This window comes from Miniopterus natalensis, chromosome 10 (assembly GCF_054644295.1).
Source record: "Miniopterus natalensis isolate mMinNat1 chromosome 10, mMinNat1.hap1, whole genome shotgun sequence".
In the NCBI taxonomy this organism is placed as follows: domain Eukaryota; kingdom Metazoa; phylum Chordata; class Mammalia; order Chiroptera; family Miniopteridae; genus Miniopterus; species Miniopterus natalensis.
Genome location: NC_142090.1, coordinates 79,677,956 through 79,700,127, shown reverse-complemented (window position 1 = coordinate 79,700,127; position 22,172 = coordinate 79,677,956). Strand labels below are relative to the sequence as shown.

General features: G+C 45.9%; 1 protein-coding gene across 5 annotated transcripts in view; it reads left to right on the top strand.

Annotated features, from left to right (window-relative positions):
• The window catches only part of LOC107544413 (uncharacterized), a 45,813-nt gene extending 24,029 nt beyond the window's left edge, over positions 1-21,784 (top strand). For 3 of the 5 annotated variants that reach the window (XR_015715198.1, XR_015715200.1, XM_016222302.2), the window contains exons 3-5: positions 12,702-12,831; positions 16,253-16,349; positions 17,562-19,146. Coding sequence is in view for 3 of the 5 variants with exons in the window: in XM_016222302.2 (XP_016077788.2) it covers positions 12,702-12,831; positions 16,253-16,349; positions 17,562-17,575 (241 nt within the window). In the remaining 2 variants the exon portion in view is untranslated. The other 2 variants (XM_016222301.2, XM_016222300.2) reach the window with 2 other exon arrangements.
• Positions 21,785-22,172: the final 388 nt, after the last annotated feature.

Here is a 22,172-nt window from a genome sequence, read left to right as displayed (position 1 = left end):
AAATCTACACGAGGGTTACAGACCTGCTTCCCCGGCTCCACTTTCCTCTGGGGCAGATAAAGCCAAGATTGCACCCCTACAAGCAGGTAACTGGTCATTATGTAGGGACCGCCACCCGGTTATGCAGTGCAATCCTCTGGTAATAATGACACAAACAGTGCGAACGGGAGAGGCCACAGCCTGTCATAGTCCCAAATCGTCTGGCATCAGGGCCACTGAACCTCTCTCCCTGGAAGGAAAATCGTTGCTCTAGTGGTAAGCAAACGCCCTCCTCCAGGACACTATTCCAGGAAGGTGGGGTGTCCGTGTGACAGACAAACACGCGCAATGGCTTTAGAAGGTAACTCAGCAGCCTCCTGGGAAGCTGGAACACAGAAAGATGGAGTGCTGCCTAGAAGGTCATGTCTCAGGAGAAGCAGTAAGTGGTCAGGCCTGGGGTCCTTTATCCCAGCCATGAGATAGCACAGCCCATGGGAAGAAAAAACCGGTGAGTTTTCCAGCATAACGTGGTATTTTATTTCACCATCGTAGACTGCTGGGAAATCTCCAGAGACCATGGCAGCTGCGTCTTGTCTTTAGTATGAAGCCTGGGGGTGGGGGTTGGAGAAAGAGAGAGAAACTCATAACTCACAAGGGGCTCAGCCTCAGGAAAGCCATTCCGAGTGACTGAATCAGACACAGAGGGAGCCGCTATTCCATCCCTAAGCCAAGAAGGCTTTTTGTCTTTCCTTCTCTCCTGATGGGCTATGTCCTCATGAAAAGATCATTTATGGGCGCTGGGATGAGCACATCAGAGCCAGCTTCTGTTTCTCCCCTTTTTCCCCCCCATCGCTGCTGTCCTGTTAGAAAGACCCTTTGTTAAAGACAAACAGCAGATGCAACTCAATAATTTTGGGTGGGGGGTATTTTATCTTGAATTCGTCTTACACCATTTTTGTGTTTGAAAGTACTTCTATGGCTGGTCCAAATATTCTAGGAAGTTGAGAGACCCATACCAAAGTAGTATTTTACATGTATCTCTTTAAAATGATGTAATTTGGGAAGAACTGAAAATGTCAATTAAATGATATACAGAAGAAATGGACATACAGTGGCCTCACGGGCTGGAGTGACTCAGGGAGGCCTTATGGAAGAGGTAAGATGAATAGAAAGTGCTGGGTAAATCTGAGGAAAGGCATGGAGCTAGGCATGAACTTGGCAGGTGCAAAGGTAAGAAGACTTGTTGATTCGGAACGTTGAGTTAGAAGTAGGCAGAGCTCAGTGGCTGAGCATCCACCTAGGATCCAGGCGATTGGGGTTCGATCCCGGTCAGGGCACAGGCCCGGGTTGTGGGCTCGATCCCCAGTCAGGGGCATCTGTTCAGCACCTCCTTTCCCATCTTCTGCTGGTACAACACCTTGTTTCATTGGGGAGAAATGATCCACCCCTTTCCCTTGCAGCTTTAACGGACTGCTAAGCCAGTCTTCAGTCTACAGGGCTGAGCATGAGGTCCAGACTTGGCCAATCTTAGTCTCCATCGACTTGGCGACAGTGATTAGCTAGAAATGTGCTTGTGCATCAAGCTGAGCTAACTGGAGACTCTCCCTGGGACTTTGTGTCAGGCTTTCAGATGAGGAAGCTGATGTCACTAGATTGAGGTGATAGAACCCAGGAGTTGTCTGAACCATGCTCCATCCGCCTCCTCTCCACAGCAAGGCAGGGCAAGCCCATCTACAGTAGGAGAGACTGTAAACAGAGCAGCGAGCTAGAGATAGAGGAAGACAGGTAGTTAGATAGACAGACAGATGATAGATCTGACTGCGTGGCTAAGTCCCTGCAGTCCCCTGGGGTCTACTCCTCCTGGACTTCCCGTTGCATGAACCAAATAAATAACCTTCCTTCTTTCTTCTATCCTTCCTTCTACTTCCTTGTGCATTTGTTTGCTTGTTTAAGCTGGTTTATGTGGCTTTCTGTTTCTTGCAACCACAGTCTTGACTAATTCAGGACCTAGTGCATTCTGACCAGGAAGTGTGTCTGAGGCCCTGAAGTTATACGCGGGTGTAAGAGAGCAGGGAGGTGGAGAGAATCAAGTTATGATAGGACAGGAGTGACCTTTTTCTGTCCTTCACAATGTTATTTGCCTCCATGATTCTCAGATCGATTCCAACTCTCTGAGGCATGAAGGAGGCATCTGCCCCCAGGAAGCACTGAGTTGCAGTAGCAACAGGGGGCAGAGTTTTGTATTGACTGCCGCCTTTGCCGCAGCCAGTGAGGGCATTCATCAGCTGGAAGTTAACCAATTTGTTTTTTCCCTCCTGCTCTGGCAACTCAAGGACAAAGAGAACTCTGGTTTTAGGGGCACAGACTGATGATGATTCTGTGAGTTCTAACCCTGCCTTAAGCAGTCTTTGGCTTGTGTGATCCTCCAAGGATTCAGTGGATCTAAGATCTCAACACGCTTTCATTCCCCTGGAAGCTATAAGACATCCTTGAAGCAATAGCTACCATTTATTAAGCACTTACTGTATTCTGGCACCGTGCACTTTGTGTGCTCTGTAATGTAATCCTCACAGAATCCTGCAAAGTGGGATCATCCCACAACATCTCTGCAAGATCAACGCAGGAGTTCCAGAGCCCAGATTGCCCTCAGAGTTCTTGTGTTGGGTGGAAATAGCCGGGCCCTTTACACCAGCCTTGCTCAGCCATTGGCTGGGGTTGTCCTGAAAGGAATGTGACCTTTGCTGGAAAGCTAGGGAAGACCCTGAGGAATCTCAGCTGCCACATTCCTCCCAGCTGGACAGCCAGTCCTTTCCAGGAGGAGGTATCTGATCAGTACTTTCCCAAGTCGGCCACCTCACTCAACCCAAATTGTACAGTAGGGTATTATCGCCTTAAGCTCTGAAAACCTCCTCTTTGAGCCAAACAAGGGAATAGACTGAGATATTGTTTTGGGGGCCTCATCAATCCATCAGTGTCAAGAAAGAGGGGTTGTTCTAGATCAGCATTTTTCAACCTTTTAAAAGTTATTGTTATTGCCCATCCTCCTACTCCAGGAGCATTTTTAGACATTTTTTTCCTAATTGTTTCTCCACCATGAAAATTTAATATCAGAGTTATACTGTTATCGACATAAGAAACATCCAAACCTGTAGAGACTTTTCATAAGAGTTTATTTGAGCCAAACTGATGGCATTGCCAGGAAGCAAGCTCTCAAATGCTCCAGAGAGTAACAGTTTTGTAATTTCTCTTATGCATTTGGAATTAAGGAGGGACTGTAAGGAAGATCACACGGAGGTGGGAGAAGCAAGATGGGGATTGGGTTACAGGATAGTTAACAAGACTATGTGCTCCCTTGAGGGTGATTTCAGACTGAGGGGTCAGAAAAAGAGGCATTTCAACGGTGTGTTAACTTTGATGCACAGAAACAATGGACAGGGCTGCTTAAGGCAAAGGTAAAACTTTTTCTCAGGAAGTTTTGGGCCTGGGATGTGACTACTCACCATGACCTGCCCAGTTAGGAATTTATGATCACATCACCCTGTGAGGTTAATTTTGATTAGATGTATTACAAGCGCCCCTTTTTCATTCACAACGTATGTATATTTATGTACTATATGGATGTCTGTGCTTTGTGCATAAAAGGAGTAAAATTTTTTTCATTCCCCAGGAACCAGTTTTCACTCCCTTGGGGCAATATCACCCTTCTTAAGCATGCATGTTCTAGATTAAAAGAGAGCTTACCTCTTAAGCGTGCATGTTCTAGATTAAAAGAGAGGTAAGGGCTACAACAACCAAATGCAATGTATGGCCCAGGATTGGGTCCTGAGTTTGTTAAACTAGCTAGAACGGGAATTTGGATGATGTGTGAGAACTTTTAATATGGACCAGATACTTTTGCTAAGTGTGACAGTCCTATTTTGGATACATAGGAAAACATTCTTATTTTTTACAAGTGCATGTGGAAGTAAAAAACAAGACAGAAATATTGGCTTGGTGAAGACACCTGCATTTATCATCAGCCAAGTTTCTCTACATTCATGGGACTTCCCTCCTTTGCTGATCATATACATATTTCTGTTACCAGTGAAGTTGGGCATCAGAAGTGGAATAATTGGCTTTGTGGTTTTAGAACAGCTGAATATTGTAAGTTAGTGATGCTGATTCTCTTAAAGTGAACTGAAATGTCTTATAAGAACAACAATATTTTTGAAAAACATTGGATAAAACTGGTTTCTAAAACTTTCAAGTGGTTTCTTTAAGTTTTGGGTGTTTTAGTCATTGGGAAGTTAAAACCTATTTTATCAAATAGTGTCATGAAATATTTATCCCAATTACTATCCATCATCATCTTATCTTACGATAAAAACTTTTAGATGACAGCATAAAATATGTGAGGAGTTACAGAGGTTTAAAAAATTCTTTTGGGGCTTATGTAAGCAACATATTTAAAGATTCCTGGGTGGAGGTAATACGCTTCAAGGAAAGGAGGCCCTCTCTTCTGCATCCTTTCAGTCTCTTTCCTTCCCAGGAGCCCGCGGCCAACGAGAGGCACAGAACGCACCTGCTCGGGAGTGCAGTTGCCTTTGTCAGCGGGAACCATTTCCATGGCAGTGTTTTCCTTTCTTTCCTCTCAGCGGGAGGCTTCCACTGTCAGGCAGCTTCAGGCACATCAGACCTCCAGAATCTTGCCTAAGCTGCGACCGCTCCCTGCAACTTCCCTCGCTGAGGTTTACGGCCGGCTGCTGGGTTTTCACAGACCCTCTTCCCGTTTGCTGGCGGGCGAGTGAGAAATCACTCCGAATGGCAGAGAGGGGGCTTCTGTTGTTTTCAGTGAGTGCTGGATGGACCCGTCGAGTGTGAGGGCCCGTTTGTTTTCTCAGACAGGATGGGCCATCGGCGTGCTGCTCTTGGACCGGGGTCTAAATCTTCTGTACACAGCACACGTTTAAACAAAAGACCGCCCGTGAGGCCGAGGCATCTGGCCTCATACCCGCTCTCCCAGATTTCTCGAGAACCTGACCCACCTTTCTGGGTTCCTTTCCTCCTTAATTTGCTGGCGTGTCTCCCTGTCAGGTCCCGCATATAATTCTCATTACTGTTGACTTTGATTGTCTACTCTTGGCCTGAGCTTGGAAAATTCCCAAGGGGAACGCTCTACCAGCTTGCAGGCCAGAAGTAAGACTCTAAGCAGGTCTGTTTATTGCTCACAGAGTCTGCGATTCTCGGAAGGTGATTACAATCAGCTGTCGGGATGCAGACTGGCTGCGCTCCCCAAATCTCAAGCCCTGGCCTATCTCTGAGCTCCAGGCCTGAACTTCCAGCTGTTGGCTGAGCACGTTCCCTGTGAAAGCCGCTGTGAAGTCAGGCCCGGTGTCTGAGACGCAGCTGCTCTCCTTTCCTCTCCTACTTCCTGCGCGGGCTGCCGGGGGGCTCGAGCTTCCTGTAGAGCTGTCCTGACCTTGTCATTTATCGCTCAAAGCCCTCTGTGGTTGACCATTGTCCGTAACGTGAAATACAAACTCTTTCACTCATACTCTAGGTCTTGTTGCTCCTGTTAGACGGGTCCAGTTAACATTGCCCAAGCAAGCTTTCTACCTCATTCTACAGGTTTTCTGGTCAAATGTTTCCACATTCTGGAATGTTCTGTCTACTTTTTTTCCCTACAAATATTTATATTTCTCTTCAGATTTAATCCAGATAGCTGCATGGCTTTTCCCTCATTTCCTTGAAATCTGCTCAGAATTCACCACTTTTATTTACCACTCAAATTGATATTACAAGTCACTCCTTGCCGTGGCTCCTATCCCCATCCCCTGCTTTAATTTATCCCCATAGCACTTACCACCATACATTATTTATTCACGTGTTGTCCGTCTGCCTCCCTGGAGGGCAGAGAATTTTGTTAGTGTTGTTCATTGTTGTATCCTCAGCGACTAGAAAGGGGCCTGGCACATAATAGGCACACAGTAAGTATTTATGAATTAAGTAAGTGAATGAAGGAACTCTGAGAATGTTTAAGGGCATTTAGCATGTATCTGGCACTCTCCTGGGCCCTGTAGAGGTGGATATGAACCAAATGGGGTTCTTTTATTTATTTTATTTTTATTTTTTTTAATCCTCACATGAGGATAGTGTTTTTTTCATTGATTTTAGAGAAAGGAGAAAGAGAGAGAGAGAGAGATGTCGATGTGAGAGAAACATCAATCGGTTGCTTCCTGTGTGTGACCCAAACAGGGATCGAACCCACAACAAAAATGTGTATGGGACGATGCTCCAACCAACTGAGGCACCCAGCCAGGGCCCAAATGGGGTTCTTTTAGAAACCTACAATCTTGTGGGGGAAAACGTGGATTGCAAAAATGAAACTGAGGCAGGATAGTAAGAAGCCAGGAAAATTCCTTGGCAAGTAGAATGGGGAAGTTAAGACAGATAGCTGATTCAAACTCTGGCCTCATCCAGCACCCTGATCACCTGCCTCTCCCCTTGCACAACCACTCCCTTAAACTATAAGCCCTCCGGACAATGAGGTTCTGATCAGCATCAAAAAGTCTTAGGAACAAAGCCGCGGGCCTGTTGATCACAGAGACAGAGTTCTGGTCAAACTAGAGATAACATCTAGGCCTCAGTTGTGTTTCATCTCCAGGGTCAGAAAAGCAGCAAAACCAGATGAAATCACACCATGGCTGACATCTGGACCAGATGCACTGATCAGCTACCCGCTGCCCTAGTGCCAACCAATCAGTAGAGACCACAACCCTGATTCTATCCACAACCCTGCTTCTATCCACTCATTCTGATGAATCAGCATATTAAAGGAAAGGCCTGGAAAACTGATGAATATCCTATTGACATCTTCTCCTGGAACCTCCCCTAACATTCCTGCCTTTAGAAAATGGATAAAAAACCTTAAGACAAAAAACCCAGTGCATGCTCTGTCTCTAGAGCATGCCTGTATCTTCTTTGCTTTCTTTCTCCTAAGCTCTAGCGGTTCCCATGAGGTTTGCAACCAGGGGAGAAGTAGGCAGTGGGCAGTGGCAGCTCCTCCTGGGCTAACCTATTGTCTCTAAGGGCCCTTCTTTTGCCTCTGTAACTTGTTTCCTGAGCCCATGAAGCCCAGCTGGCTCACTTCTTTTGCCTCTGTGACTTTCTTTCTAAAAGGCCAAGGCAGCTCTCTGAGTAGCCCACAGGAATCTTTTCTGAGTGAACTTTCACTTTGCATGCTAAATGAAGTCCCTCTTGCACTAGAGTTCTTGGATCTGAATTCTTTCTTTACTGAACTCAAGAACCAAGAACCAAAATCACCAGTAACAAAAACATGTTGAAGTGGAGCATGGTATAGGAAGGAGAAAGGAATTAGTATTATTGAGCTCCTATTATGTGTAAGGTGCATTTATGTATCAGGTCTCACTTAAGTCTCACAGTGATGTAATCTGGTAGATTTGGTTATTTCCAATTTTGAAGACAAGAATACTGAAGCTCAGGAAAGTTAAGTAATTTCTCCCAAAGTTTTATGCTAATAAATAGTTAAAATAAGAAGGCATTTAAACCCAGGTCTTCTCATGCAAACATCAGTACGTTTTGCATTTTACTAGATTGAGTCTCAAGCCATTAGGGAGCAAATATCTTTAGTTTAACCTGAGGAAAGCATCCTGGAGTATGTGCTATTTGAACGATTAATGAGAAGTTCACCAAAGCAGAGAAGAGATACCAAGATAGGCACCCTCTATATAAACTTTCCAGCTCACTACATCCCATAGGCCTTTCCCGCTGACCTTTTATTCTCTTCTGTAATATTCATTCATTTAGTAAATATTTATTAAATACTTGCTATGGGCCAAGCAATGTTCTATGCCCTGTCACTATAATAGTGAATAAAACAAATTCCCTGTCTCCAAGGAGATTTCATTCCCTAAATATTTTATGTGACATTGGGAGAAAACAAGATATTTCAAATTCAGAGAGTTCATATTAAAGCAATAGCTTCATCCTAGTCTAACTGAGGACTTTGGAGAGAGAGGTCATTTAAACTTTCTGAATCTCAACTTCTATATTTAGAATAGGAACCTATCTCACCAAAATATGATGTTGTGAGACCCAAATAAGATGAAAATACTTTGAACCATGAAGCACTAGTTATTGTGTTTTATGAAATATAATATGCCATTGATTTTAAGAAACACTATTATTTTATGTCCCATTGAGAAAAAAAAATCCCACCACTTATGGCATGCCATTGATTATAAGGCCTGTTCTGATTTCAGAATGTCAAGATGTGGAAAAAAGTGATGCATCTTAGAATAGTTGAAATATGGTATAAGAGAGCTATTATTATCATTCCGGATGGTGCATAACATATGGTACATGTTCAGAGAGGAAAGGATTTAGCAAGATACATTGAAGTAGATCAATAAGACATGATAGAATATTTCTTATCGATATTCAAGGGCCTATCTGTCTTTGGATACAATTATTTTTTCCAACATTTCACTATAAAAATTTTTAAATATCTAGAAAAGATGAAATAATTTTATAGTTAACACCCATATATCTGCCATTTGGATTCCACAATTAACCTTTTCCTATACTTGCTTTATTACACAATTATATCGATTGTTTTTTGATATATTTCAAAGTAAATTGTAAATATCTCTACACTTTATCCCTATGCATTTTAGTATGCATATCATTAACTAAAGTTCAATATTTGGTTATAGGTTTTTTGTTTGTTTTTTAGTGAGGTAAATTTTACATTCAACAAAGTGCACACACCTCAAGTGTACCACTCAATGATTTTTGACAGGTAGGTACATTTGTGTAACACAAATCCTTATCAAGATATAGAATATTCCAATCTGTCCAGCACGTTTTTTCATGACTTTTCTTTCTTCCCCACAACCTCAGAGGCAACTGCTGTCCTGATTTTTTTCCACACCATAATTAGTTTGGCCTGTTTTAGGACTTCATATAAATGGAATCACACAGTATGTCCTCTTACATAAGTGCTTCACTCAGCATAGTGTTCTCAAGATTCACTCACACTGTTGTGTGCATCAGTCGGTTCTTTACATTGCCGGGCAGCATTCCATTGTATGAATGCACCTCAGTGTGCTTAGCAATCAAAGCTGCCATGAGCGTTTTGTATAAGGCTCTGCGGACGTGCTCTCACAGCTCTTGGCTACAACCTGGGAGTGGAATTTCTGTGTTGGAGGGTAGGTGTGTTTCGTTTCCTGAGAAACTGTCAGACCTTTTCCCAAAGTGATTGTGTCATCATCAGAGTCTGAGAGTTTAGGTTGTTCTGTGTCCTCCCAACACTTAGTGTTGTCAGTCTTTTTAAAATTTTAGCCTCTCGTGTGGGTAGCAGCACCTCATTGTTGCGTTAATGAATAATGATGAATAATGATGTTGAGCATCTTTTCAACAACTCAGCCATTTACACACCTTCCTTTATGGAATGTCTGTGCAAGTCAGTCCAAATTAAGGTGGTTTTGTTTTTGTTTGTGTTTTTAATTTTTGAGGTATGGGAGTTCTTTATATATTCTAGATACCAATTTTTTGTCAGATATATGTTTGACAAAAATTGTATATCAGTCTGTGGATTTCTTCTGTATTTCATGAACACTGTCTTTTTATGAGCAAGTTTTACATTTTGGTGTAATCTAGTTTATCAATTTTTAAATGGTTGTTGCTTCTTGTATTCTAAGAAACCATTGCTTATCCTAAGGTGTGAAGATTCCTCCCTTTTTCTTCCAGAAGCTTTATAGTTTTCATTTGTACATTTAGGTCTATGATCCCTCTTAAATTAATTTTCGTATAATGTGGGAGGTAGGGGGTCAAGGTTCATGGTTTTTCCACTTGGGTACCCAGTTCTAGTACCTAATCTTTCTTTTTTAATCCTCACCTGAGGATATTTTTTTCCAGTGGTTTTTAGAGAGAGTGGAAAGGAGGGGGGGAGACAGAGAGAGAGAGAGAAAGAGAGAGAAACATTGCCGTGAGAGAGGCACATCAGTTGGCTGCCTCCTGCGCTCACCCAGACCAGGGCCAAGGACTGAACGTGCAACCCAGGTATGTGCCCTTGATTGGGAGACCCCTCCGTGCGAGGGCTGATGCTCTAACCACTGGACCACACTGGCCAGGGCCCTAATCTATTTTTAAAAAATTCTTGTATTACATACATTTTTGTAAGATCCCTCAGATATTTTTTGGAACAAGGAATAAATGGGTTCTGCCTAAAGGCCAGAGGATGCTCTCAGGAGTCCCCTTGCAGCCCTGGGATGAATAATATTCCCTCAGCATAGTCAGGTTCAGAGGTGATCCCCTCCCTCCCAATAAAAAGTGCCCTGTGTCCCAGTAGCCTTGGCCTTGTCGCTCACGCTCCTGCCTCTCGGGCGTGGTGAGAGTGCTGTGCGCCCCCGTGCCTGCTGTGGTCAGCTTGTGCCCTCCTGGTGTCCGGCGATGGCGATGAGGGCTGTCTGCTGGGGCTGGGGCCGCCTCAGTGGGTCTCCCTGGGCCTCCAGGGCCCATCCTCGGCACTTTGGAAGATCACTTGTGCTAGAGAACTTTTTGAAGGTAGAGATGTTAGATGTGACGGGCTCCAGAGACAGAGCAAAGCTGGACTCTGGTTCCTTTGGTAAATTTGGTTCTGGCTTCTCCCTTCTGCATGGGTACCAGTTGCTAAGAGGAGCCTTTCCTTCATTCCTTTCTAAACCATTTTTTCCTCTCTCAGCAAACAGCTATTAAACAAATGTTGTATATATGTGTGCATGTATGTAGTGTATGTAGTATGTATTTATATATTTATTTAGAAAAATAACTTTTCTTAAAATATAAGCTCATTGTTGAAAACCCTGATAGTACAAATACTGTATAAAGAAGCAAGCACAGATCAGCTAGAATCTAACACCCAGAGGTAAGCCATGGTGACATTTTTTTGTCAACTTAGATTTTTGAATCTCTGCTCTGCCTCTTATCAGCCTGACACCTGCTTGAGTGTCTTACCCATCTGGGAAATGGGGACAACCTCCTTTGTGGACAAGCTACGAAAAGGAAAGAGCATGTAGGTAAAATGTTTGGCAAATAAAAGGTCCTTAATATATAAAAGTTCACTAAAGGATGCTGTTCACAGGTGTAGGAAGTGAGTGGGTGGAAGGAAAAAAAATCTCAGTTCCTCTCCCCTCCCCATTTTAAGTTCCATTATTAAATTAAATTCCTTTAAAGCAGGCAAAACTAGAGGAACAGAAAACAGAAGAGGGGTTGCCAGGAGCTAAGGGTGAGAGGGGGGTTGAGGAGCTAAGGGCGAGGGAGGGGTGGATCACAAAGGGGCCCTGGGAACGTGGGGGGGTGAAACTGTTCTCAGCCATCGAGACGGTAGCTATACGACTGAACGTGGTGTTTAAAACTTGTAGAGGTGCACGGTATTGTATATAAATTATACTTCAATAAACCTGACTCTTAAAAATATTCCGTTAGAACAAAGTTTTCAATGTCTTCATTGATTTAAAATTGGTCTTTTCAGCTTTCGTCGGGCTTTCCCCTCCAGCTTACTTCTCTAGATGCATCCTGATGGTCGTCTGCGTGCTCCTTCGGCTCTCCTGTTGATTGTCATACTGGATTCTTTGTTTCTCGTCTCCCAACTCTGCTGCATATTTTATTTCCCTCTTTTGAATCGATGCTCTGTTGAGCTGGGCTCAGCTGCGCTTAACAAACAAAATGTATGGCTGTTTCACTCGCTTGCTCTGTGCCAGTAGATGTCCCATCAGGGCGACTCATTAATTACACCAAGTGAGATAAGGGAAAAGTGGATCCCGAGTCCTTGTGCCAGTGGTTGAACAGAAATCCTTTAAAAGCTTCTAGATTGTTCTTTCTACCCTGCACAAAGGGCTTGGAACAGTTTTTATGCTGAAAAATCAGCGTAACCCAAGGTCACAGTGGCGCTCGTTCTAGCTGCTTGTCGTGGCTCCTTTAAAACAGATGCAGTTATTTTGAGGTATATGTGGATTAGCTATCCTGAACTTTCCAGGTTGGTCTGGATTTCAAATAGTTTATGCCGTGCTCTCTCTGGGACACTCATATTCTGTAGAACATACAGCATGTCTTGATTTTGGCTTATAACATATAGTTGTCAGACTCAGAAGTTAAATTTATTCATTCATTCTTTATTTTTCCTTTCTGCAGGTATTTTTAAAAAATTTTTATTTATTGATCTTTAGATAGAGAGGAAAGGTGGGGGAGGGAGGGGGAAAGGTCAACCTGTTGTTCACTTATTTATGCATCATTGGTTGCTTCTTGTATGTGCCCTGATGGGGGATCAAACCTGCAACCTTGATGTATCGGGACACCACTCTAACCAACTGAGCTACCCAGCCAGGGCCCTTTGGCAAGTATTTAATGAGCACCTACTACTGAGTGCCAGGCTCTCCAGGAGGCTCTGCAGAAACAGAGATAAAGTTATTCTTGAGAAGCTAGTGTGCAGTCCGGAGGCTCACAAGTACGCTCAGCTTCTCCAGAGAGCAACTGCCTACAGGAAAAGGCAGCAATAAGGCAATTCGTGTATGACAGAATTTATTGAGAAAAATTTTAAACTGTATTGTATATGTCTATATTTTAATTGCATAAGTTACATAGACTTGTTTCCCAACACTAGTATTAGGACGATTTCATTAGATAGCTGTCTACAAAAATGTATCCACATGTATAATATTGCATGTATTTATATATTTTCATAGGAGAGCCTGTGCTCTGTTCCGTGTTTTTGCTGGTACGACTTTGGTTGAGATGCCTTCCTCTAACCAGCTCGACTGCATTGCGATTACTTCCAATAACGGCTGGTATGCCCTGTGTTCTGCCAAATGCCAGGTAAATTGCACACACTCTTTCCTTTGCTCATTCAACTCAGCGGAGTGAGCATAACTGTCCCCATTTTTCAGACTGGGTGGGAAGTGGGGGTTAGAGGGTGAGTGGCTCCCTGGGTGCCACAGGCCCGCAGGAGGCGGTGTGGAGATCTGATCTGCCTGGGCCTGACTGGGGCAGTGTGCTCTCCTCCGAGCACACAGCCCTTCATTGTTGGGGTGCTTTCAACGGCGTATCTGGCGTGCATTTACTCCAATCTCTGTGTCTACCGGAAAGGAGAGTGAGACAGGGGAGTCATTCGGATGCAGCTCTGCCAAAGCAGCCCTGGTAATCCAATATTCTCACTGCAGCCAGAGCGATCACGTAAATGCCAATTGGGCGATTTCTCTCCACTCCCCAGAACTTCTGGGGCTCCCACTGGCTCTAGGCGCGCCAGCCTGTGCCTGTTATTCCAGCCCCATCCTCCCCTGGAGCCTCCCCAGCCACTCCAGCTTCTTTTTCTCTTCTCCCCCCCCCCCCCCCCCTTTAGCTCTACCCTGTCCTGGGCCTTTGCTCCTGTAGCTCCTTTCGCCTGAGACTCCTTCAAGCCCACCCGCCTCGTCGTCCATCCAGTTAACTCCGCCTCTGGGCCCCTCCTGACAGCCTGTCCTACTGTGCCCACCCGCCTTGCTATGTCCACGTAGGCACCTGCCTCGCCCCTCCCTGGAGGCTGTCGTCAGGTTGTCACTCACAGACAGATGCAGTACGACTCTGTGACAGTGTCCCCCAGGAGACAGCTGTGGAAAGGCACCGATGCTGCAGCTTTCACGCCTCGTTATCCTGGCCGGTAGCACCTTGTGGGCAAAGAGTAGCCCACAAATAACTGTTGGAAGAATGAATCCTTCGGTCTTTCCTGTCACCTCCACTAGGTTAGGCCCCCTTGTCCTATATGCTCAGTAGGACCTGAATTTTCCCTCTCCAGTCCAGTAATTATAGACTTGGCTGATTATGGGATTATTAATAATAATCTTCCCCTGAGGGCCCTGTAAAGGCTGCTTCATGTTTGCTCTCCTCACCATTGTGAGCTTAGCGCGGTGCCCACACAGAGCAGGTCCTCAACTCATGCTTGTGCTGAGGACAGCCTTGGGACCTGTTGACCTCAAAGGGGGTGACTTAGTGTCTGGGTGTAAAGGCTGCATAAAGTGGCTCATTACCTACGAATTCAAATTTGTATGCATGTAATAAGTTATCTAGTAGTGCTATGAGCAACTTCTAAGCTGGACAAAGTGTTATGGACACAAACAACGCTGTGGGGAGCCCTTTGCACTGGCCCGAAGCCCCTTCCTCTGATGGGACTGGCTCTTTGGCCAGTGAAGTTTGAGTCCTTCTGTTCTAGGCAGAGACAGATCTTCTGTGAAAAGCTTAAGCCTCAGGAGCCTTCACTTGCAACATCACGCAAGGCCTGGGAGAGACACTAGCCAGGTGTGCACAGGGTCATGGGTTCTTGTAAAATAGGTCAAAGAAAGAGATTTTATTAATTTTTTATTTTTATTTTTTGATTAATCTTCACCAGAGGATATTTTTTCCATTGATTTTTAGACAGAGTGGAAAGGAGGGAGGGGGGAGAGAGAAACATTGATGTGAGAGAGACACACTCACATTGGTTGCCTCCTGCACTCACCTGGAACAGGGCCTAGTATGGAAACTGCAACCCAGTTACATGCCCTTGGTTGGGAATCGAACCCGTGACCCTTCGGTGTGAGGGCAAACACTCTAACCACTGAGCCACACTGTCCAGGGCAAAAGTAAGAGATTTTAAATCACATTTAGTCAAGGCCCCATCTCTCTCTTTTTTTTAACATCCCTTCTGTTCCCTGGTCGGGGGGATTAGAATGGAAATGGGTATCTTGGGGGTCTGGCCATGGGGGGAGTTGAGTCGGGGACACATTGAGTTGGGCTTTAGTGGGATATATTCATGTGATGTTCAGACACGTCTTTGTCGAGTTGAGCCATGGCTGGTAGTCCCACTGTCAGAATGGCTCTGGGACTACCCGTCCTCCCCTCTGTGACAATTTCCCTGGTATTGTGACACCAGGCGGTGGCTAGTACTATGAGGCTCCTCTGAGAACCCTTTGCTTTGGTGCTGAGGGTGTGGGGTTGTTGCCATGGTTCCCCTTTACTTCCCGAGTTCCTGGAAACAGCCTTCTGATCTTTCTCTCCTGGTCTCCCAGTGGCCCTGTCGGCCTCGAACTCCCTGCCTCGGCGACCTCTCAGGAGTCACCTGACACACCTCGAGGGGCTCCCTTTTCCTGCTCGACTCCGAGCTGACTATTCTGCCCGTGACATTGGTACAACCTTCAGCAGAGCCCTCTCTCTGGGCCCTTCCATTCCCACCACCCCACCTCTGCTCCCTCATCCTTCTGATGTGTCCTGTGGAACCAACAAGTCGAAAGGGACACTGCTCTCTCCCCAAGACTCAGGACAAACTCCCAGAACTATGCGCTAGAAGAACAGACCACTCATAAAAGCGTGAAAAGGTAGACAGCAGGCCAAGCAGGAGGCAGGGAGAGGGGAAAGGGAAAGAAGATTAAAGGCAGGGTGGTAAGGAAGGCGAAGGCGGCAGTAGGTTAGAAAGATGCAGGCGAGAGCCGAGCTGAGGTCTTCCCTGCCGGATACGCGTGTGTGGACTCGGGTCACAGCGTTGGTTCGTGTCGGGCACCACATTAAGGACATCACGCTTCATCTCTCACCTGGGTCCCTGCAGTTGTTTCCTGACTGGCTTCCCAGCTCCCTCCCTCGCCCTCCTAAGCATGTCCTCAGCCCAGCAGCCCAGGGATCCCATTCAGATGTGAGTCAGAGGCCACTCCCTGGCTCTCCCACTCTCTGGCCTCATTTCCTTCCGCTGTGTCCCCACCCTCCCAGCCAGACTCACTGTTCCTCAAACACATTAGACCTGCTCCTGCCTCAGGATGTCCCTGTCTGGAAGGCTGTCCCGCTGCATGTCCATCTGCTGCTGTATCACACACACTGAGTCACCCCCCCGCTCGGGGTCTTCTGGTCATTCCATCTAGAACAACAACGCTGCCAATGCTGTCTAGCCTCTTTTCTTCCTAACATAATATGTAACTACTTACTCATTTTTGTTGTCTCTCTTCTTCTCATAGAATGTAGCTCTCTGTAAGGGCCGGAATCTTGGTTTGTTTACTGCAATATCTTTTCAAGAATAGTGCCTGGTACTTGGTAGGAGTGTATCTAATGTTTGTTGAAAGAATGACCTCTATAGAATGACTACATCCTGTAGAGGGTAAAAGTCGGACGAGCAGTGTGAAGTAGCTTGTCCAAGATCACGAGGTCATATGAAAGAGCGCATGTTGAGCCGACCATGTCTGTTTCAGAAGCCTGTGGTCATCAACACCTGACTATAATAGGATGTTCCTCTTGTTAAAAGCTGCTGAGCTCGGTACAAGGAAATCGTTTCTCACCTCAGCCTTCCTTTATGGTTAACCCAACCTTCAGGCCTTCAGATGACCTTCCTGAGTTGCAAGGTGAGAGTATTGACAGAGGGAGATAAAGAACAAAATCGTAATGCATGTGCTCTGTGGGGAAGTGAAGGAACAGGTCTAAGTCCACTTGGTTAAAAATGTTGGGGACAACCTCGTCTGGGTGTCTCAGAGTGCAAAGGGGATCTCTCCTCGGGCAGACCGGCCAACACATGTGTGGGCCACCTGCAAAGCTGAGACACCAAAAATATTGTGTGGATAATGGTTAGCTATTTGATATTTGCAAAAACATAAAAAGATGTTGTTGTGGGAAAAGACAGAACTTTGCTGGACTTCCTCAGAGGCATTTGACTGATGGCATTTGATTTCCCATTAAATTACATGGGGGAACAATGTACAGATGTATTGTAGAGCTATACACCTGAAACCTAAATCATTTTATTAACCCCTGTCACTCCAATAAATTCAATAAAAATTTTTAAAATTATGCTTGGGGATCATCATCGCTTTCGGTCTCTGAAGGTCTATCTGGCCCTGCTGATCCTGGTTGATGGGGCCAGTGGGCTCATTTTATCTGTCACTTACTTTCAAAAATATTATGTATGTATGGTTTCCAATGCATGATGGGAGGTGAAGAAGGCAAGAACAGTTGCTCTGTAAATCCTCAAGGAGTAAGAGTGTCGTTTCAGGCAAGGTTGGTTAATGCTGTTGTTTTAGCCTTGGAGTTGGAGCTCCTGGCCTTCCTTCTGCACCTTCTCTGATGTCACCCCTTGTGCACCTCCCTGAGTGGCCCTCCCCCAGCAATGACTCACTCCCTCTTCTGGGCCACAGATCTTATTATATTTATCACAGGGTATCATCATCACCCTATTCATTTCCCATCCCCTGTGAGACTCTGGACTCCTGGAAGGCCAGGCTCATTCCTTAATGCATTTTGTTCATCCTTGCACCTAGCACATGCTGAAGGTTCCACAATTTTGCCAAAGGCCATTAGATCCAGGCTCTGGACGCCAGATGAGTTTCTAAGGAAAAGGTCTCCTCTGGCAAATTCCTTCATAAGACATGCCAGGTGCCCAGCACTGTCTAAGAAACGGGTCAACGGGAGCAGGTGCTTCCGGGGCTCCTCACTTCTCGCCAGAATGCTCTGGGGCTGCTCAGTGACTCACAGCCGCCGCGCCCCAAGACACAGAAAAGGACAAAAAATAGGCTTTTGTCCTATCACGTCACTTCTCTGCGTTTTGGTTCCTCATTTTGCAGAAGTCATGCGTTGAAGTGGGAGACCTGAGTTTTCTGCGACCGACAGTCGGACTCGAGCCTGCTCCTGGGCAGTGATCAGCCCACGACCCCGCCCCTTCCCACTCTGCAGAGCAGGTCAGGCCTGGCTGCCTCGGAACAAGACCTGCACCCACACCCGTCCTCTGAGCTACCGCTTTGCGACATGCCTTTCCTGTCGCGGGGAGTGCATTTCTCCTGCAGCACACCTGCTGTCTGCCACCGCCTTCTGTGCTCCATTGCTGTACTGTTGACTCGGTGACTCAAGCCTGCTCTCAACGGGCATTTTAGCGAGATTTCATCCCTGTAAAAATGATGTGATAAATTTAGAGCACTGAATATATCCTGATGCTATTTATGTATTTTATTTTAAACTGCACATGCTGGTTTTTTTGTCCTTTTGCTCTCAGATCTATTCTCTGCAGTCCTCAATCCTGGGCTTTGCATCCCTGGGAACAATTTTCCCAGTTGCCCTTACAGACCTGGCCAAAGAGAGCCAGGGATGGAACATAGTGAGCGGAGGGGAGAAGCCAGGTTATTTCTCCCCTCTTCTCTGCTTCTAATGGTGACAGGCAGCGTCTCATCCATGTCCCCAGCACCTGCTGTACAGCCCTTTCCCCATGGTCCAGCATTAGCCTGGGGGGCTGCTGGGGTTCCATATTCTTCCAGGTGGCCCCAGCACCGGGGCTCCAGCCACACTGTCTTCTCCCTTCATCCCTCGAGCCCCAGGTTGGTGGTGGGCGATCTCTGGCCTCTCCCCTCCTGCATCAGCTGTATTGAACTCCCTCTGTGATGTTGAGCACGGCTTCTGCCTTCTGGTTGGACTCTCACTAAAACACTCTGAATATATGTTATGCCTTTAAAAAAAATAGCTTGATTGTGGCATAATTTACATATATAAGACCACAACTTTCATATTTATGCGTATGTGTTGTTTGAATATTTTTACAGTGATCACGTATTCACATATTGCTTACATAATGTTAAAAAATATTTATAGCAGAAGTGGGACGGATGAAGCAAAACACCAAGCACTTTAGCCGAAGCCTTAAGCTGCACAGGGAAAGCTCTGCAGATGTCACTAACCTTCATCCATGCAACAAATACTTTTATTTTCCATGTGCCAGGCACTGAGGGCCCACCAGTGGACAATTGGGCATGACCCGTGTCCTTGTGATCTGCAGGAATTCAATACACAACTATATCAGTATTAACTAATTATAAGTATGAAGAAGTGAAGGGGGTAACGAAAGGCCCACCCCGGTCAGGGAAGGCTTTCCTGAGGATGTCCCTTACGAGCTGAGAGCCGCAGGAGGAGCAGATAAAGTTAGTGGCAGGAGGGAGATGGACAGACAGCATGGGATGGTCAGCTGGGCTGCGACGTGTGCTTCCCTGGCTCTGTTCTCAGGGAAGCTGCTCTAACAGCAGAGAGCTTGCTAGGTGGTGTTTCTCACTGAAACCTGCGGTGGGATGCCAGCAGGTGGGATGCCAGCAGGTGGGAAGAGTGGAGACTCTGGGGGAGTGGTTTTCCAGGCTGTAACCATGCCTCCTAACACTTGCGACCTTCATCTGCACCCCAGGTGGCTCTTACCGGGAGGAGAGGAAGCCACCGGTCCTGTGGGAGCTGACAAGACTGGTCTGGAAGTGGCTCAAGAACTAAGGATACCCTGGGTCAGCAGTGATACCCAAGTACCCACGTCCATGAACCACTCGGTGGGAAAACTGCCATTTCTCAGTCTAAGCAGAGTGGCAGGACATGCCCAAGACAAGTCCTCCATTCATTTTCTGTCCGCTCTAAGTTCTTCTTGGAAAGAAATGCGGGGCTTTGTGGTGAAAACCCTCCATGGGCGAGTTTCTCCTTCCAAGCTCTGCATTAGGCCCTTTTTGTTTAACCTGACACATTTTTTGCCCATTTCTCAGTCCTTTGGCAATGGCTGTAGTCTCCTTGTTTTATTGTAAGCCATCAATTACCCTGTGAAATTAGGTGACTTATAAACCAGCCCGTGAATTGCAATTACAGTTCAGTTATAGCGTGGCCAGGCCTCCCAGATGATGTGAAATCAGGTTCCCTTTCCTTTGATGTCCAAATTATAAAGGTAACGACAGCATCTCAGCTCGACCTGTGTCCTCCAGCTATTTCTGGGCGTCCCCAACAGGATGCATCATTCTCGCTCACGAACCTGCTGCCGTAGCCCCGCAGATGCACCTGTTCTCTCTGCTCTGGCTCCTCCAGGTCTGCCTCCTGCAGGGCCACGTGGAAAGCGGCAGGCTGTCACTGCTGTCCTGAAAGCAGCGCTGACGGGCCCACGTCCACGGCCGCTGCTAGAGCCGCCCAGCTCGGCAGCCGTGGGTGGTCAGAGCAGCGCGGATTTCAGGGTCAAGGGGGAAGTGGCCTCTTCCTCCCAGCTCTGTGCTCTGCTTGCTCACCTGCTATCTGAGAGTCATAAAGATTGTTTGTCAAGAGTTTCCCTACTTTCTGGCCCTCACCCATCTAAGCACTGGGACTTAAAACCAGGTCCTAAAATCTAAGTCCTAGCCTGGCTGGGTGGTTGAGGGTTGTCCTAGAATCCAGGTCATGGTTTGATTGCCAGTCACTTGCCCTAGTTACAGCTCGATCCCCAGTGGGGGGCATGTAGGAGGCAGTCAGTCAACAACTCTCTCATCACTGATGTTTCTCTCTCTCCCTCTCCCTTCTTCTTTCTCTAAAAATCAATAAAAAATATTTAAAAAACACACACAACAAAAAAACCCATAAGTCTTAGAACTATCCCTCATACTTCCTTGGCTCTCAGCCATCCCAGCAACTATGCTTGGGGCTCTGCTCCAAGTCACAAAACAAAAGTTTCCAACCATATCGATAGACGCAAATGTGTATAGTATCTGGTAGCTGTGCTGATACAGTCTAAAATTAGGCTCAAAATACATGTGTTGTACTTAATAGTTTTAATTGACCTGATAATTGAAACACCTAGTTTTAAATAGATTGTGAAGGGAAACACCCCATATCAATCAATGTCTTCCCCACAAAAAGACTGAATATGTGGGCACATGTATGTCAAAAAATCCACAAGAACTGCTCAGGTGAGAGCCTGTTTGTCCTGGGAACCAGACAAGTATTCCTCCCACTTCTGCAAGGCCGGGTGCGAGCTGTGGTTTGAGAGCAAGGCCTGTGGTCTTGCTCTGCTCTGGCCCGTGTGAGGCCCTGTTTCACCTCAAAAAACAGCCCCGCTGTTTCCTGATGAAACTAGAAATACTGAGAATAGGTCCGGGTGGCACACTGGCCTCTCAAAACGTTTGTCATTCTCTCATTTAGCACTCACTGTGTCCTTCCTCTTAGGGACTTTGGGGAATTAAAAAAAAAAAAAAAAGTTTAAAACATTCTCTTTAGAAGTTTACAATTTTTTTACTTATACCTGAAGGCCTCCTGATACACCTGCCTGTGTTCATCAATATGGATGCCAAAGACTCTCAGCTGGTGGTTGCAGGTAGATTTTTGTTGGGCCGATCTGCCCTTTCAGGAGGGGGAAAGGGACAGGCTGAGAAATTCACCCTGTGGATTGACTTATTTATTTATAATGAGCCTTTTAATTCTAAGATAATTGCACAGTCAGCTGCAGTTGGAAGAAATAATACAGAGAGATCCTGTGCACCCAGTTTTACCCCGGCTGTGACATCTCGCAAAGCTGCAGTGCAACATCACAACCAGCAGGTGCACGTGGAAAAGCCCTCCGACCACTGTTTCACTTGTGCCCACTCGGCTGCCCTGCAGGGAAGCAGCCCCCTCACCGCCGCGCCCTGGGAAGCCTGGCCTGCAGCGTGAAACAGGTGGGGCGACACTCTGCCTTCGGAGCTCGCTGGCACGTCTCGCCACTTCTATTGCCCAGTGCCAAGAATGACAAAAATCTGTGTGTGTGCTTGGGGGTGGGAAAGACCAGATATAACTGCGGAGAGTGGTGGACTTGCTGGTTGGACAGGATTCCCAGGGCAGCTGTTGTACCTCGGGCAGCAACACTTGGCTCTGTTACTAGGATGGATGAATAGAAACTTTGGACAAATCACTTAAAAAACTGTGCTTCTGTGATAACTGTTGAATATACCATGGATCATCCTAAAGACTGAATATTTGCTAATATCATAATAAGCATATTAATGGCTGTGTTTTCACTTTCCGTTCCATTCTGACTAAATATCCTCTGCTTTCATTAGTATCTGTTGGCAAAAATTTGATCTGACACAGGATTTACAATCTATAGCTCAACTGAGGCAGGGTTATCTTTTTTAAAAAAATTTATTGATTTGAGAGAGATAGAGGAAGCGGGGAGAGAGAGAGAAACATTGATTTGTTGCTCCACTTATCTATGCATCGTCGGTTGATTCTTGTTTGTGCCCTGACTGGGGATCGATCCTGAAACCTTGGCCTCTCAGGATGATGCTCTAACCTACTGAGATAACTGGCCAGGGCCCAGTTTATCTTTTTTTTTTTTTTAAATTTATCTTTATTGTTGAAAGTATTACAGAGGTCCCTTTTCTTCCCCCATTGACCCCCTTCACCCCGCCCCAGCCCCCTTAGTTACAGTAACAGGTTAATTAAATTCA